Raw genomic sequence first — 18,695 nt, 5'->3', positions numbered from 1 at the left:
GCCTGTAATCCCAGCTATTCAGGAGGCTGAGGCAGGAGAATTGCCTGAACCCAGGAAGTGGGGGTTGCGGTGAGCCGAGATCGCGCCATTGCACTCCAGCCTGGGTAACAAGAGCGAAACTCCATCTTAAAAAAAAAAAAAGATTTAGGATGATAACATAACAAGTGGATTTCTGTACACCATAAGCACCATCACCTTTAAGTGGAAATGTGTGTGTAATACAGATACATGACTAAATTGATGAGATTGGCCAGGTCCTCTTCCTCCTGGAGATGTGTGAGCACACTGTTGCAGTCTGGTTGAGCTGTTTGTACTTGCTGGTGTGTTTTCTGTTAGGTGTTATATTTGGAGGCTGTGGAGGTTTGTGGTACATAGGAGTAATTTTTCTTCTCATCAGAGAGTTTATTTGTGAGATTCCTCAGGAAAAGGGCTAGAAAACTTTGTCAATGCTGAGTTTGCATTGACCATATACGGTAGCTTCTTAATCTGCATGTAACTTGGAAAAGGAAAAATAAATGCATAGAGCGTTTGTTCAGCGTTTATATCATTCCTTTTCTCATAAAGTATAAGCAAAGTGCTGATTGGACAGGTAGTCAGCAGCTTCATTTTAACTTTGGAAAACTGAGGAAAACAGAGACATAGATTGTTAGTTAAGGAACAGAAAAGCTGTGAACTTAGAGTCTTATACTTATTTCCCCAGACAAGTAAGGTCATAACCTTGAGAGCCAAACCTAATCTAGTTTAACAGTCTCTCCGGAGTGTTAAGCAGTAGCTTTAAAGCGTCTAATAGAAGCAGATTTAAGGCTTCTAGAAGGGTGCTTGCAAGAGAGGAAAGCAAGGCCATGATTTACCAGCTTCATCTTCCTTTCTGATCACTGACTCACCTGCAGTAGGTTGGAGCTCAGGCTTAATTATCTGGAGGCGGTGCCCACTTTTCACTGTGATTCATCTCTGGAAACCAAACAATAAAGCAAGCTGTAGCCAAAGGAATCCTGTTTTCCCATTGTACAGTTTAAGTTGACAATCCCAACTGGAGACTCGGCATGAAGTTAGTTATGGCAGTAACTGAAGAATTTCATATAAGCAAAGATACAGGTGCTTTAAATCTTGATAGCAGTTAAATTAGTAAAGCTAGAGTTCTATTTTTTAAAAAAGCTAAATATAGTAAACACATTGATAGGGATCCCAGTGTACTATACAGTGTTCAGAGAATTTTATTGTATGGAAAGCTTGATTTATTGAAAACTTACATGTCAGTTATTATCGATGTCATTGAAATAGTCAGTTACTATTACTTCCGCTTGATGTCTTTGATGTTGTACAGATTTGGTGGAGATTATTGGAAGGACTCAAACAAAAGCAGTTAAGGAATACAGTTAAGTGAAAAAGATAAAGTGACTAACAGTGCATATCGTGTACTATCCTTGGTGTAAAAAAAGGAAGGGAAATGCATGCAAATCTATATTTCTTTGCATGCATAGGGTATCTCTGGAAGGACGCAGAGGTAAGTGCTAATAGTACTGGATTGCTTGCCTTCACTAAAAGGAACTAATGGGTAACAGGTCAGAAAGTTACTTTTCTAGCATTTGAATTGTAATTTTGAATTAACAGCCTACTTAAACAGTACAGTTTTGGTGAATTTAAAATATAGAGCCTATTTAAAACTAGAAACAGAAGTGATAACAGTCAAGGCAAATTTGAGAGTTGTTTTCATTCCCTCCAGAGAATTCCCTGCAGTAAGACAAAGAGAACAATATCATTCTAACATCTTTGGATTAGAATGTCAAATTCGGGGTCATTCTTTTTAAAAACAGTCATTGTAAGCCAGTAAGTAAGAAAAATTCAACCTCATAATAGTCAAATAAGTGCAATTTAAAATGTCATAGCATTTTTGCCCTTAATTCGGTAAAGATTTTTTTGGTATTATATATATTTGGTAAAGATTTTTAGCAAATTAATCAATAAATTTTGGCAGGATTTAAAAGGCATGAGACTTGGCAAGTTTTCTGCAGGAAGTAAAGACAAGTATTAAGTTTCCCAAAAGTTGGGTATAAGGTTTCCTGAAAGTTGCTTTCAGGAAAGCAACTGGTCACATGTCATGACTTTAAAATACTTATGCCCCTTGATATAATAGTTGTATTGCTAGGAATCTGTTTTAAGGAAGTAACAGGCAGTGTGGTAAGAGATTCATTGACAAAAAAAAGATGATCATCACACTGTTGTTTTAAAAGCTTAACATAGGAAGCTTCATACATGGCCAGCAATAGAAAAATGCTTACTTATATTGTGGTATATTTATTCAGTAAAGTATTATATATACATTAAAATGTTTTAGAAAAAAAATTATTTACATAAGTAAATGTTCCTGATATAATGTTTCATAAAAAGCAGGATATAGTCTTTAATATGTGGTACAATTCCATTTATATAAAAATACTCTTCCATTTATATAAAAAAAGTATTTGTGTAAAAATACTTCTGTGTACACATAGAAGATGACTTAGGAGAAATATACAGATGTATTGGCTGTGGTCATCTCCATCTGAGGCAGTCCTTAATTGTTTCTTTTCAGTTCTGTGTTTTTTTTTTTTTTAATTTTTATTGCATTTTAGGTTTGGGGGTACATGTGCAGAACATGCAAGACAGTTGCATAGGTACACACATGGCAGTGTGTTTTGCTTCCTTTCTCCCCTTCACCCACATTTGGCATTTCTCCCCAGGCTATCCCTCCCCACCTCCCCCTCCCGCTGGCCCTCCCCTTTTCCCCGCAATAGACCCCAGTGTTTAGTACTCCCCTCCCTGTGTCCATGTGTTCTCATTTTTCATCATCCGCCTATGAGTGAGAATATGCGTGTTTCATTTTCTGTTCTTGTGTGTTTTGCTGAGAATGATGTTCTCCAGATTCATCCATGTCCCTACAAACGACACGAACTCGTCGTTTCTGATTGCTGCATAATATTCCATAGTGTATATGTGCCACATTTTCCCAATCCAGTCTATCATCGATGGGCACTTTGGTTGATTCCAGGTATTTGCTATTGTAAATAGTGCTGCAATGAACATTCGTGTGCATGTGTCCTTATAGTAGAACGATTTATAGTCCTTTGGATATATACCCAGTAATGGGATTGCTGGGTCAAATGGAATTTCTATTTCTAAGGCCTTGAGGAATCACCACACTGTCTTCCACAATGGTTGAACTAATTTACACTCCCACCAACAGTGTAAAAGTGTTCCTTTTTCTCTGCATCCTCTCCAGCATCTGTTGTCTCCAGATTTTTTAATGATCGCCATTCTAACTGGCGTGAGATGGTATCTCAATGTGGTTTTGATTTGCATCTCTCTGATGACCAGTGACGATGAGCATTTTTTCATATGATTGTTGGCCTCATATATGTCTTCTTTCGTAAAGTGTCTGTTCATATCCTTTGCCCAATTTTGAATGGGCTTGTTTGTTTTTTTTCCTGTAAATCTGTTTGAGTTCTTTGTAAATTCTGGATATCAGCCCTTTGTCAGATGGGTATACTGCAAAAAATTTTTCCCATTCTGTTGGTTGCCGATTCACTCTAGTGATGGTTTCTTTTGCCATGCAGAAGCTGTGGAGTTTGGTTAGGTCCCATTTGTCTATTTTGGCTTTTGTTGCCAATGCTTTTGGTGTTTTGTTCATGAAGTCCTTGCCTACTCCTATGTCCTGGATGGTTTTGCCTAGATTTTCTTCTAGGGTTTTTATGGTGCCAGGTCTTATGTTTAAGTCTTTAATCCATCTGGAGTTAATTTTGGTGTAAGGTGTCTGGAAGGGGTCCAGTTTCTGCTTTCTGCACATGGCTAGCCAGTTTTCCCAACACCATTTGTTGAACAGGGAATCCTTTCCCCATTGCTTGTTTTTGTCAGGTTTATCAAAGATTATATGGTTGTAGATATGTTGTGTTACCTCCGATGCCTCTTTTCTGTTCCATTGGTCTATATCTCTGTTTTGGTACCAGTACCATGCTGTTTTGATTACTGTAGACTTTTAGTATAGTTTGAAATCCAGTAGTGTGATGCCCCCCGCTGTGTTCTTTTTGCTTAGAATTGACTTGGCTATGTGGGCTCTCTTTTGGTTCCATATGAAGTTCATGGTGGTTTTTTCCAGTTCTGTGAAGAAAGTCAATGGTAGCTTGATGGGGATAGCGTTGATTCTGTAAATTACTTTGGGCAGTATAGCCATTTTCACGATATTAATTCTTCCTAACCATGAACATGGAATGTTTCTCCATCTGTTTGTGTCCTCTCTGATTTCGTTGAGCAGTGGTTTGTAGTTTTCCTTGAAGAGGTCTCTTATGTTCCTTGTGAGTTGTATTCCAAGGTATTTTATTCTTTTTGTAGCAATTGTGAATGGCAATTCGTTCTTGATTTGGCTTTCTTTAAGTCTGTTATTGGTGTAGAGGAAGGCTTGTGATTTTTGCACATTGATTTTATATCCTGAGACTTTGCTGAAGTTGCTTATCAGTTTCAGGAGTTTTTGGGCTGAGGCGATGGGGTCTTCTAGGTATACTATCATGTTGTCTGCAAATAGAGACAATTTGGCTTCCACCTTTCCTATTTGAATACCCTTTCTTTCTTTTTTTTGCCTGATTGCTGTGGCTAGAACTTCCAGTACTATATTGAATAGGAGTGGTGAAAGAGGGCATCCTTGTCTAGTGCCGGATTTCAAAGGGAATGCTTCCAGTTTTTGCCCATTAAGTATGATATTGGCTGTTGGTTTGTCATAAATAGCTTTTATTACTTTAAGATACGTTCCATCGATACCGAGTTTATTGAGGGTTTTTAGCATAAAGGGCTGTTGAATTTTGTCAAAGGCCTTCTCTGCATCAATTGAGATAATCATGTGGTTTTTGGTTTTGGTTCTGTTTATGTGGTGAATTACGTTGATAGACTTGCGTATGTTGAACCGGCCTTGCATCCCTGGGATGAATCCTACTTGATCATGATGAATAAGTTTTTTGATTTGCTGTTGCAATCGGCTTGCCAATATTTTATTGAAGATTTTTGCATCTATGTTCATCATGGATATTGGCCTGAAGTTTTCTTTTCTTGTTGGGTCTCTGCCGGGTTTTGGTATCAGGATGATATTGGTCTCATAGAATGATTTGGGAAGGATTCCTTCTTTTTGGATCATTTGGAATAGTTTCAGAAGGAATGGTACCAGCTCCTCTTTGTGTGTCTGGTAAAATTCAGCTGTGAACCCTTCTGGACCTGGGCTTTTTTTGTGATATAGGCTCTTAATTGCTGTCTTGACTTCTGCCCTTGTTATTGGTCTATTCATAGTTTCGACTTCCTCCTGGTTTAGGCTTGGGAGGACACAGGAGTCCAGGAATTTATCCATTTCTTCCAGGTTTACTAGTTTATGTGCGTAGAGTTGTTTGTAATATTCTCTGATGATGGTTTGAATTTCTGTGGAATCTGTGGTGATTTCCCCTTTATCATTTTTTATTGCATCTATTTGGTTGTTCCCTCTTTTCTTTTTTATCAATCTGGCTAGTGGTCTATTTTGTTGATCTTTTCAAAAAACCAGCCCTTGGATTTATTGATTTTTTGGAGGATTTTTCGTGTCTCAATCTCCTTCAGTTCAGCTCTGATCTTAGTTATTTCTTGTCTTCTGCTGGGTTTTGAGTTTTTTTGATCTTGCTCCTCTAGCTCTTTCAATTTTGACGATAGGGTGTCAATTTTGGATCTCTCCATTCTCCTCATATGGGCACTTATTGCTATATACTTTCCTCTAGAGACTGCTTTAAATGTGTCCCAGAGATTCTGGCATGTTGTGTCTTCGTTCTCATTGGTTTTGAAGACTTGTTTATTTCTGCCTTCATTTCATTGTTTATCCAGTCAACATTCAAGAGCCAGTTGTTCAGTTTCCATGAAGCTGTGCGGTTCTGGGTTGGTTTCTGAGTTCTGAGTTCTAACTTGATTGCACTATGGTCTGAGAGGCTGTTTGTTATGATTTTTGTTGTTTTGCATTTGCTGAGTAGTGCTTTACTTCCAATTATGTGGTCAATTTTAGAGTAGGTGTGATGTGGTGCTGAGAAGAATGTATATTCTGTGGATTTGGGGTGGAGAGTTCTGTAAATGTCTATCAGGTTTGCTTGCTCCAGGTCTGAGTTCAAGCCCTGGATATCCTTGTTGATTTTCTGTCTGGTTAATCTGTCTAATATTGACAGTGGAGTGTTAAAGTCTCCCACTATTATTTGTGGGAGTCTAAGTGTCTTTGTAAGTCATTAAGAACTTGCCTTATGTATCTGGGTGCTCCTGCATTGGGTCCATATATGTTTAGGATCGTTAGCTCTTCTTGCTTTATCGATCCTTTTACCATTATGTAATGTCCTTCTTTGTCTCTTTTGATCTTTGTTGCTTTAAAGTCTATTTTATCAGAGATGAGAATTGCAACTCCTGCTTTTTTTTTGCTCTCCATTTGCTTGGTAAATCTTCCTCCATCCTTTTATTTTGAGCCTTTGTGTATCCTTGCGTGTGAGATGGGTTTCCTGGATACAGCACACTGATGGGTTTTGGATTTTTATCCAATTTGCCAGTCTGTGTCTTTTGATTGGTGCATTTAGTCCATTTACATTTAGGGTTAATATTGTTATGTGTGAATTTGATACTGCCATTTTGATGCTAGCTGGCTGTTTTGCCTGTTAGTTGTTGTAGATTCTTCATTATGTTGATGCTCTTTAGCATTTAGTGTGATTTTGGAATGGCTGGTACTGGTTGTTTCTTTCTATGTGTAGTGCCTCTTTCAGGAGCTCTTGTAAAGCAGGCCTGGTGGTGACAAAATCTCTGAGTACTTGCTTGTTCACAAAGGATTTTATTTTTCCCTCACTTATGAAGCTCAGTTTGGCTGGATATGAAATTCTGGGTTGAAAGTTCTTTTCTTTAAGGATGTTGAATATTGGCTCCCACTCTCTTCTGGCTTGTAGAGTAGAGTTTCTGCCGAGAGATCTGCTGTGAGTCTGATGGGCTTCCCTTTGTGGGTGACCCGACCTTTCTCTCTGGCTGCCCTTAGTATTTTCTCCTTTATGTCAACCTTGTTGAATCTGACAATTATGTGCCTTGCGGTTGCTCTTCTTGCAGAATATCTTTGTGGTGTTCTCTGTATTTCCTGCAATTGAGTGTTGGCCTGTCTTGCTAGGTGGGGGAAATTTTCCTGGATAATGTCCTGAAGAGTATTTTCCAGCTTGGATTCATTCTCTTCGTCACAATCTGGTACGCCTATCTGATGTAGGTTAGGTCTCTTCACATAGTCCCACATTTCTTGGAGACTTTGTTCATTCCTTTTTGCGCTTTTTTCTCTGATCTTGGTTTCTCATTTTATTTCATTGAGTTGATCTTCGACTTCTGATATTCTTTCTTCTGCTTGGTCAATTCGGCTTTTGAAACTTGTGCATGCTTCGCGAAGTTCTCATATTGTGTTTTTCAGCTCCTTTAATTCATTCATATTCCTCTCTAAGTTATCCATTCTTGTTATCATTTCCTCGAATCTTTTTTCATATCTTTTTTCAAGGTTCTTAGTTTCTTTGCATTGATTTAAAACATGTTCTTTCAGCTCACAAAAGTTTCTCATTATCCACCTTCTGAAGTCTAATTCCGTCATTTCGTCACAGTCATTCTCCGTCCAGCTTTGTTCCCTTGCTGGTGAGGAGGTTTGGTCCTTTCTAGGAGGTGAGGTATTCTGGTTTCGGGTGTTTTCCTCCTTTTTGCGCTGGTTTCTTCCCATCTTTATGGATTTATCCACCTGTCGTCTGTGTAGTTGCTGACTTTTCGATTGGGTCTCTGAGTGGACACCCAGATTGTTGATGATGAAGTATTTTTGTTAATTGGTTTTCCTTCTACCAGTCTAGCCTCTTCACTGTACGACTGCTGAGGTCCACTCCAGGCCCTGCTTGTCTGGGGTGCACCTATAGCAGCTGTGGAACAGTAAGGGATGCTACCAGTTTCTTTTTCTGCTATCTTTGTCCCAGAATGATGCCTGCCAAATGACAGTCTTTTGGATATAGAGGGTCAGGGAGCTGCTTGAGGAGACAGTCTGTACTTTATAGGAGCTCAAGTGCTGAGCTGTTAGCTCTGTTGTTCATTCAGGGCTGTTAGGCTGCAATGTTTAATTCTGCTGCAACATAACTCATAAAAAAACCCTTTTTTTCTCAGATGCTCTGTCTGGGGGCGGGGTTGGGGCTTTCCTTGTGAGTGTCTGCCATGCTGTCCTGCCCAGCTAGGAGGAGTCTAGTCACTATTTGCCTGCCGAGGCTCCGCCCTGCTGGTGTGAGGTTCGCCCTGTTGCTGCAGGCTCTGCCCTTCTGCTGTGGTCTCCGCCCTGCTGCCATGGGCTACGCCCTGTGGCGGAGTCTGTCTGTTGTAGCAGGTTGCCTCGGCAATGGCAGGCTGCGTCAGCAATGGGCGTGTACCTCAGTAGGGGCGGTTTGCCTCGGTAATGGCAGACGCCCCTCCCCCACAGAGCTGCGGCCTCAGGGATCCCCTCCACGGGGAGCATTTGGAATCGCCGTTTTGTTTGTCCCACTGCGCTATCCCAAACACTGTGACCCTGGAATCTCCTGGGCTGGCTCACTGCCCAAGTCCCGTTCAGTTTCAAGTTCAGCCCTCCCAAGTCTCAGGTTGCCAGCCCAACAGGGCACCCGGACGAGCGCGCTTTGTGGGGAGCACTGTGGAGCGCCGCCACAGCGCGGGCCACCGCCGCACCGACTGTCGGCTACGCCAGCCAAAACCTCTGCCTGGCGTCCCGCGTCTCCTCTATACCTAGGAATTTCCCCGTTCTGTGGGCAACAAAAATATGTCTGGAAATGTGGCCCTGACTCACCCCTCCGCGCATTGACCGTGAGCTTCAATCCTGGGTTGTTCTCACAGTGCCATCTTGAGTCCTCCCCCACAGTTCTGTGTTTTTAAAATTTCTATAGTAAATGAAAATTAGTATTGTTTTATTTTAAAAATGAAAAAATTCCATTGAGGATCTAAGTGTTTGAAGATCTCCCTATGGAGTTAAAGTGTATGGGGTGTAGAGGACCTTGGAATCTAGCTCTCATGCTCATCTGAGAGAAATAGGCAGTCAGGTGGCCTTGCTCTGTGATGGTGCAATGCAATGTATTGATAAACTTATCTGGCTGTGGGGCATTAAGAAGCTGGCTGGGGCCACTTTCTGCTTCCCACTCATTTCTGGAATTCTTGGTCTAAGTAGTGAAGAGTCTGCTGTAGCTACCCTTGAAGGGTGGGTCCCGATTACACAATATGGATTAGAATGTTTCAGAAATGCTGTATTTTCTATGGAAAGGAGTTATATTGATAGTCCCAAGATGGGGTGGACCCTCTAGTGCTATTTCAAAGCTGATTTCACAGAAATTGGGGGAAAGGTTATATGACCTCAGCATTGGCCCAACAAACACTTACTGAGTGCCTGCTGTGGACCGGGCAGAATGCACAGCTCCCGACAACTAGCAGGCTGTTGGTCAGTGAATGAACTGACTGCAGAATTGCTAACACAGTGAGTCCATAAATGCTGTCTCTTCTCTTGGGGCTGTGTGGTTGGGAAAGTCAACGTACCTCTTGTAGGACAGCATTTAGATAGACAGAAATTCCTTTAGAAGTCCCTTAACAGAAGCGTTCTAGAAACCACACTCTACCAGTTTTCTAATGTCCTGTATCTGATTGGTCAAATGTAATGGACATATTTTTGGTATTACATATCATTTTAGTTTTTATTGCTGTTAGGTCTTAACAGCAGTTACCTAAAAATGCCTTTTTCCCTCCTCCTGGCCTTTCTGAAGAAATAGCACTGAACTGAGATTTACTACATCTACATTCTACCACCAGTTGAGACAGCAACTGGCTGTGTGACCTTGGGCAAATCACCTTTATCTTGTCAGACCTTACTTTTCTCATCTGTCTGGAAATTGGATCAGTGTACCCCTAAGGTCTATTCTGGTTCTAAAGGCTATAAGTTAGCCATCCTCTAAGCTTGACTGCTTTTCTGTCTGACTCATTTCTCTCTCTCACAAACAGGAGCAGCTTCAGCTATGGGACTCCTTTACCTGCACACATGGGCAGCTGCTGTATCCGGCTGTGTCTTCGCTGTCTTCACTGCATCCATGTGGCCTCAAGTACTTGGACAACTAATTAACTCAGGGACAAACCCTGGGAAAACCATGACCATTGCCATGATATTTTATCTTCTAGAAATGTTTTTCTGTGCCTGGTGCACAGCTTTCAAGTTTGTCCCAGGAGGTGTCTACACTAGAGAAAGATCAGATGTGCTTTTGGGTAAGTACATTTGAAAGGTCTGGATTAAAATAACTCTCAAAAATATCTTTATGGACTGACCAGGATTTAGCACCTTATGCGACTGGTGAAAATAAACAGGATGATCTCTCTTTCTTGGTAAAATAGACTCTCTTGATTAAAACACAAAACCTGGAGGGATGTCTAAATTATAAATTAAAAATGAATGTCTTAATTTATCAGCACATTTCAGTATTATTACTGTAAAGGTCTTTTAAATAAATTGGTTGTGAAAAGAGTCAATCCATACTAAAGCATAAACAGTGTTACACTGTGTTAAAAGATGTGTTAGGAAAAGGTGACATCATGATACTCATGTTGCCACTTCAGTGATTGGCTCCTAAATATACACAGGGATTGTGATTTTTTGGGGTTCCCATGAATTTTATTTGTGAATGTTTTTTTTGAGACGAGGTCTTACTCTGTTGCCCAGGCTGTAGTGCAGTGATGTGATCATAGCTCACTGCAGCCTTGAGCTCCTGGGTTCAAGCAATTCTTCTGCCTCTGCCTCCCAAGTAGTTGGGCCTACTAGGTGTGAGCCACCACACCCTACTAATAAAAAATAATTGTAGAGACAGCGGTCTTGCTGTGTTGCACAGGCTGGTCTTCAACTCCTGGCCTCAAGCAATCCTCCTGTCTTGGCTTCCCAAAGTGCTTGAATTACAGGTATGAGCCACCACACCCAGACTCTATTATTTTAATTTACTATATTTTTAACCAATAAAATACATATATCTTAGTGTAAATTATAAATCCCCAAATCATAGAATAAATATGTTTATCATTTTAGTGGTTATGAATTCACATACCAAAATTATAATTTCATAAACTTAGCTCAGTTTAATATGTTAAAAATTGGTTCATGTACAAAAATTATAATTTTATAATCTTAGCTCAATTTTAATATTTTAAAAGTCGGTTTCTGGCAATAATAAAATTATTGCTGTATCCAGGCATATACAAATCAAATGTGAAGCATTTTAGTTTATGTAATTTTAGTTTAGCATGTCAAATACTTCTACAAAATGTTTGAAAGATGAGAAAAAACATGTTAATAAGGGATCTACTTCTTGTTCATTGGTTCACTTATTCATTAAAACATCAAAATTTCACTAGTTGTCTAAATTTTGAAAAAAAAAATGATCATGTAACTTATATTTCAGGAACAGTGCCAGGTGATAAAGATTATTTCCCCCCTTTTTATGTGTACAAATTAGTGGGGTACAAGTGCAATTCTGTACATGCATAGGTTGCATAGTGGTTAAGTCAGGGTTTTTAGAGTATCCATTGCCCTAACAGGGTACATTGTACCCATTAATCAATTTCCCATCATTGCCCCCTTTCCCACCCACCTACTCTTCTGGTCTGCTTTATCTACCATTCCCAGATGTGGAATATTAGAAACACCTACTGTCCTTGCCTACCTGGAGCTTTAGTTAAATGAGGGAAATACCATATATAAAACGAGACAAATACGTAAGAAATTACTGTTGTGTGAGTGCTATTCAGGAGAAGTGAAGGCTTCTATTTGGGTTCTGTTTTTTTTTTTTCTTTGAGACAGGGTCTTGCTCTGTTGCTCTGGCTGGAGTGCAGTGGCAAGATCATAGTTCACTGTATCTGTGAGTTCTCCCAAGTAGCTGGGACTCTAGGCACACACCACCATGCCTGGCTGATTATGTTATTTTTTGCAGAGATGGGGTCTCACTCTATTGCCCAGGCTGGTGTCGAACTCCTGGGCTTAAGTGATTCTCCTTCCTCAGCCTCCCAAGGTGCTGGGATTATACTACCTGGGTTCTCTTGCAGTTCCCCTAGTACCCCCGACAGACATCCAACTACTCTGTACATTTTCCCATGTGCTTTTATACCCCATGAGCTAGACATCTGTCAGGACAGCTTGGTTTGAAAGACATAGTTTAAAATTATGTGAAATATTTTTGAATTCACTTTTGAGAATTTGGTATTTCTGGTAAATACTCAAGCTCTCATCTAATGGGAGAAATACATTACTGCATTTCCTCTATGGTAACCTTGGCTTTGCAAACTTTGTATTTCTTCTGATTTCTTTCAGGTGTGTGTACTCTCTCCTGCTTTATTTTCTTGTCCAATGCCCTGCTTTCTTTCTTATACCAGCTTGCTTAGGCATCTGCCATGAGAAGAAAACAAATGAAAGTAAGAGCTGTTCCATGCATGAATTTGTTTCTTTAGAATGTTATAAACGATGAGGTTTTTTTTTTTTATAGTTTCGTCTCACTACTTATGGGATTGTAGAAACAGTGCATAATTATAGCTTCACACAACTAACAGCTTTAAAGAAAAATGAGTGATGTTATTTGTTGAGGTCATAAAAACCAAGAGATGTTGGTAATATTCAGAGTAACTTTTAATACAATTGAATTGAAAAGAATCTGTATTATATCAGAATTTAGTTATAAATTTATTTTCTGGGTTTCTTCTGCTATTTCCTGGAAAATTTGATATAGCTGTTTTTGCTTGGCTTCTGACTTTTACTTGACATTTCCTAAATGGCTTAATTTCTTAATTTCCATATGGTGGCGTATCTCTGTTTCCATTCTTAGTATGTACAGTTTTAGATGAAGTAACTGAACTTTACATCTAAGCTAGTTTGTTGTGCATCCCAATTTAGCTCCACTTTATTGGCTGCCCTGTTGGCACACTGTGAGTTTTGGCATGTATCCTCTGTGAGGCCCCTGTTCCCAGAGAACTCACATCCCACCACAGAATGATTGGAACAAGCACTGCCTTATTAAGAACCTACATATGCTCCATTGTGCTTCTCCACCTAGTGCATGGAAGGGCTCTTACTGCATCCCTATGGCAGCTCAGAAGCCTTCTCCATCCCCTGCCCAATCAACAGTCAGTCACAAACACCTTCAGCAACCTAACAACTAGGAAATACTCAAGAAATGCAAAGAAATTTTCATCAGGAAAAGGCTGCGGTCCTCTCACTTAAAGCACGATTCCTAGAAGCCTACCTGATTTTTTCCAGTTATCAAAAGCACTGCTAGAGTAATTGTTTAGGTTCTGAGATAAATTAACTCGGTACAGGAATTTCCAGGGTATGTTTCTTTAAAAGAAATCGCAGCTCTTGGAATACAACATTGGAAGGACTTTTGGATCAGACTATAATATACTCTATTTTTCTCTTCTAACAGGGACAATGATATTAATTATTGGGCTGAATATGCTATTTGGTCCTAAGAAAAACCTTGATTTGCTTCTTCAAACAAAGAACAGTTCTAAAATGCTTTTAAGAAAGAGTGAAAAATACATGAAACTTTGTAAGTACAGTTTTACATTCTTTAAAAAAAAACATTTATTATATAAAATTCTAAACATATGAAATTAAAGAGTATAATGGCCCCTCACGTATCCTTCATACAGTTTCAGCAATTCTCAATATTTTGCCAATGTTGTTAACATCTATCTTCTCTTCTTTTTTAGTTCGTACTTTAAAGCAAATCTCTGATATCATGCCATTGCCACCATAAATACTCTGTATTGGTTTTATTTCACTTCTAACATAGCTAAGAGAATTCAACATGCAGAATTTCCAAAATGCTTTGTTCTAATGGTTGAGATTATTTATTCCACGTCTTGCTTTCCTTTTTGGGGAGATAATGTTTGGAATGCTGATGAACTAAAAACTCAAACATAAAATTAGTTTATTATTCAATATAGTAAATTCATATAAAATGGACTGGATTAAATAAAAATTTATTGAGTGTATTTAATGTGCAGATAGTGTGTTAAGTAGTTGTTGTGTAGGATACAAAGACATGTGAAAAATGGTCTCCATCTTCAAGGACTTGGTGCTTTACAAAAGAGACAAAATATTATTAGTATAGGAGATAGAAAAAAATCGAGAAGTTGTATTTTCCAAAAGAAATGTCACAAAACAAACTATTATATAAAAACCTTCATATGTATTTCATCTTAATTTGAAAGATCATATTTGGCCAGGTGCAGTGATTCACTACTGTAATCCCAGCACTTTGGAAGGCCAAGGCAGGAGGATTGCTTGGGCCCAGGAGTTCAAGACAAGCCTAGGCAATGTAGTGAGACCCCATCTCTACAAAGAATTAAAAAATTAGCCATTTTTGGTGGCGAGCCTGTAGTCCCAGCTACTGGGGAAGGCGAGGGTGAAGTGGGAGTATCCGTTGAGCCTGAGAAATGAAGGTTGCAGTGATGGTGCTACCGTACTCCAGCCTGGATAACAAAATGAGACTCTGACTCAAAAAAAAGAAAAGAAAAAGAAAAAAAGAGAAAAGATTCTATTTAAACTTAGGGAGAAATGAGTTTTTTTTTTTTTTTGCATGTCTTCTTATGTTTTGGTATGTCCCTTGAAACCAATAACCAGCAGTTTTTGTTTTTAATCCTGGCAATCTTTGTCTTTCTTTTTTTCTTTTTTTTTTTGGTTAAGAACCATAATTCCAGCTGGGCATGATGGCTCACACATGTAATCCCAGCACTTTGAGAGGCTGAGACAGGCAGATCACCTGAGGTCGGGAGTTCAATATCAGCCTGACCAACATGGAGAAGCCCCCATCTCTATTAAAAATACAAAATTAACCAAGTGTGGTGGTGCATGCCTGTAATCCCAGCTACTTGGGAGGCTAAGGCAGGAAAATTGCTTGACCTTGGGAGGGTGGAGGTTGTGGTAAGTTGAAATTGTGCCACTGTACACCAGCCTGGGTGACAGAGCAAAACTGCGTCTAAAAAGAAAAAACAAAAAACCCCCATAATCCTTTAATTCACTTATCCAAGTGAAGCATTTGGAATAGTTTATTTACAGAGTGATTTAGTCATTTTTGTGTGATTAAAAAAGACTTAATTTTTTTAGAGTAATTTTAGGTTCATAGCAAAATTTTATGGAAAGTGCAGAGATTTTTCCATGTGCCTTTTGCCCCCACATACATGCAGCCACCCCCACTATCAAAATTACTAACCAGAATAATAAATTAGTTATAATCAATGAACCTACATCGATATATTATTATCACCCAAAGGTCATAGTTTACATGAGGGTTCACTTTTAGTTTTGTACATTTTATGGGTTTTGACAAATGTATAATTACATGGATCCCTCATTGTAGTATCATGCAGAATATTTCTCTGCCCTAAACATCCCCTGTACCCCACCAAATCATCTTTTGCTCATCCAAACCCCTGGCAATCACTAACATTTTTTCTGTTTTCATTGTTTTTGCCTTTTCCAGAATGTCAGTTTTTGTCTTTTACCTTCAGAGTTTAATCTATTTTTACCATGATTTCTGAATGTATTTTTATTTAATTTGATCATCTTACTTTTCATTTTCATTTTCTACTTTTTCTAGGTATATTTGTTCCTTTTTCTTCTTGATTTTTTTTTGGCATTGATTAGGGTTTTTCTTCCCCCTTATGCCCCTCCTCTCCACTCCTCTTTCTAGTTTGGAAATTGTACTTTCAATATCTATTCTTTTAGTAGTTGCTTGTTTTTCTCTCAGCACATTGAAGATACTACTCTCCTGTCTTCTGCTGTTGAGAAGTCAACTGTCAGTGTAATTGTTGTTCCTTTGAAGATCATCTGTCTTCAAAGGAAACTTGTTTTCTTGTATGTTTTATGACTTATTTTTACTTTCAGCTCATGGTCCTTGGAACATTTTTAGGGAAAATTCCTGAAACCTGGGTTTAAAGAGTGGTTGATGTACATAGGTCACACATGAAAATTAACTCAAGAACTACACATTTCTCCTTTACACAAAATTACTGGCGGTAAATTCAATAATTTTATAAACCTTGTTATTTTAAAACAAATTTGTTTTTTCTTTTGTGTTTGTTTTATTTTTGTTTTTGTGCCAGGTATTTATTCCCTTACCTGTGCATGGTTCACATACACAGCACACACAGGCTCAGGCACTACTGGCTTCTGAGGGGAGGATCTTGGCCTCATGGTGTAAGAAGGGAGAGGATGGTTTCTCTCTCCTACCCTCACTAGGGCCTAGGGGACCCAGGAACAAATTATACCCCTTCCACCTCTCAGCCAAGGATAAGCTTGGTGACATTTCGTTCCAGCCATTATAGTAAATGGAGAAGGGATTGGCCTGGTCCCAACTGTTACAGGATGAAGACAGAAATAGTAAAGGAAGGTACAGTTTGGATGAGACCACCAGAGGCCAGATGACACTGTCAGAAGCATGTACAGGGGAGGGGCAGTTACTAGGCTTCTGGGCTGTTTAGTTCGTGGCTTGGCAGGAAGGGTAGGGAAGATGGATGGGCCTCATTGTTTGACATTGATGATATCCATAAATTTGAGCTTAAGGGAAGCACTACCCATGAGGAAGCCATCTACATCAGGCTGGCTGGCCAGCCCCTTGCAGGTTGCCCTGGTCACAGAGCCTCATAAATGATATGTATGGGTGCTCTGAGCCATTGCATCAGAGACATTGGACTTAAGCCATCCTCGAGCTTCTTGTGTACTCCCTGGGCTTGCTGGGGTGTTACAGTCTTGCCAGTACCAATGGCCCACACAGGCTCATAGGCCAGGATGACCTTGCTCTAGTCCTTCACATTATCTGTGATGACCTTTGTCTGCTCGAAAAAAACCTTCTTAGTGATGCCAGCTTCCTTATCATCTAGCTTCTCCCCAATGCAGGCAATTGCTCTGAGTGCCTCTTCCAGAGCATGGGCCACTTTCTGCCCAATCAGCTCATCTGACTCCCCAAAGGCATGCCTTCTCTCTCAGTGCCCCAGGACAACCCATGTGGCTCTGCAGTCTTTGATCACGCCAGGGCTGATCTCCCCAGAAAAGTCTCCATTAGTCACTTTGTAGCAGTTCTACGAAGCCACAGCAATCTTGGAATCTAGCTTCTGCTGGGCGAAGTTGATATAGGCAGTTGGGGGAGCGCAAACCACCTTAGTGTCTGCCGGCACCTTGGCTGAATTCAGAGTGTGGATAAGCTCTCCCAGACTCTTCTTCCCCGCATTCAGCTTCCAGTTCCCTCCCCACAAAGAACTTCCTGGAGGGTACCATGGCGCTGAAGCCAAAGCACTGAAGGTCAGTGTCAACAAATTTAGTTTTTTGTTTTTTTTTTAAACGATTATTTCTTTTTTCTATTTAGTTCTGTGGCTGCTTGTTGGTGTGGGGTTGTTGGGATTAGGACTACGGCATAAAGCCTATGAGAGAAAACTGGGCAAAATGGTAAGTAATTAAAAACCTTGAAATAGAATTTTATATGGTATATATATATATGTGCATATTATATTTGTATACTTTACCATTCTTATTGTACCTGCATCTGATGACTTCAGAGCCCTGGACCCCATCTTCTTAACCCTTATGTCCCCAGCTGATAAGATAGTAGAACTATTTTGTGAAAAATTGGGTTCTTGGAATAGGATATAGGCCCATATATTAGAGGCAAATTGTTGATGATTTTGCTTTATGGGGTTATTTTTGCCATTCATGATTTCACATAGCTAAACTATGTATACTAGCTTGTTTTGCACTGCCATGAAGAAATACTTGAGACTGGGTAATTTAAAAAGAAGAGTTTTAATTATCTCACGGGTCTACAGGTGTACAGGAAGCATGGATACATCTGCTCGACTTCTGGGGAGGCCTCAGGAAACTTGCAATCATGGTGGAAGGCAAATGGGGAGCTGGCCATCTTACATGGAGGAACAGGAACAAAAGAGAGAGGGGGAAAGTGCTACACACTTTAAAACAACCAGATGTCACGAGAACTCACTCATTCACTATGACAGCAGTGCCCAGGGGGGTGTTTTATCATTTATGTATTTTGTAGAGAACAGTACCGAGGGGATGGTGCTAAACCTTTCATGAGAATTCCGCCCCCTTGATCTGGTCACCTCCAGGCCCCACCTCCAACACTGGGGATTACAGTTCAACATGAGATTTGGTAGGGATGCAGATCCAAACCGTATCACTATGAAATAAGCAAGTATTTTATATTGGGCTTTCTGTACTTCTTGGTAGATATTGCTGAAGATAGCAATGTAAGATTCTTTAGGAAGACTCTTACAGATAATTCTTGATTTTGCACATTATGGGTAGCTATTGCCTTGACAGGTAGTAAAACTTTTCTTGTCTCTTTCTTTTCTCTTTTGCTATCTGTAGTTTTAAATGTTTTAATATCCTTTTCTTTTCTAGAACAGTGGGCAGAAATAAGAATAAGTTATTGAATGCTGTGCTTTCTATCTGATCTGATAAAACGTCTAGTATGTTTCATAATGCAGTCAGAGTTATCGTTTGTGTTAAAATAGAAATTGTTGAGGGTTGACTTTGAATTGTAGCAATCTGTACTATCAGGAACATTTTTCATTTTGAATAAAAAGCTACACTGAGAACACAGACCATG

General features: G+C 39.6%; 1 protein-coding gene and 1 pseudogene across 1 annotated transcript in view; one reads left to right on the top strand and one right to left on the bottom strand.

Moving 5' to 3' along the window:
- CWH43 (cell wall biogenesis 43 C-terminal homolog) overlaps window positions 1-18,695 on the top strand; it is a 72,317-nt gene that overhangs the window by 15,457 nt on the left and 38,165 nt on the right. The window contains exons 7-9 of the mRNA XM_002745854.5: window positions 10,042-10,299; window positions 13,491-13,616; window positions 17,436-17,515. Coding sequence (XP_002745900.2) covers window positions 10,042-10,299; window positions 13,491-13,616; window positions 17,436-17,515 — 464 coding nt within the window. The remainder of the gene's footprint in view (window positions 1-10,041; window positions 10,300-13,490; window positions 13,617-17,435; window positions 17,516-18,695) is intronic.
- LOC100392279 (triosephosphate isomerase-like) lies at window positions 16,595-17,347 on the bottom strand (annotated as a pseudogene).

Source organism: Callithrix jacchus, chromosome 3, assembly GCF_049354715.1.
Source record: "Callithrix jacchus isolate 240 chromosome 3, calJac240_pri, whole genome shotgun sequence".
Classification (NCBI taxonomy): Eukaryota; Metazoa; Chordata; class Mammalia; order Primates; family Cebidae; genus Callithrix; species Callithrix jacchus.
The sequence above is the reverse complement of the archived record's forward strand: the minus strand, read 5'-3'. Positions and strand labels throughout refer to the sequence as shown.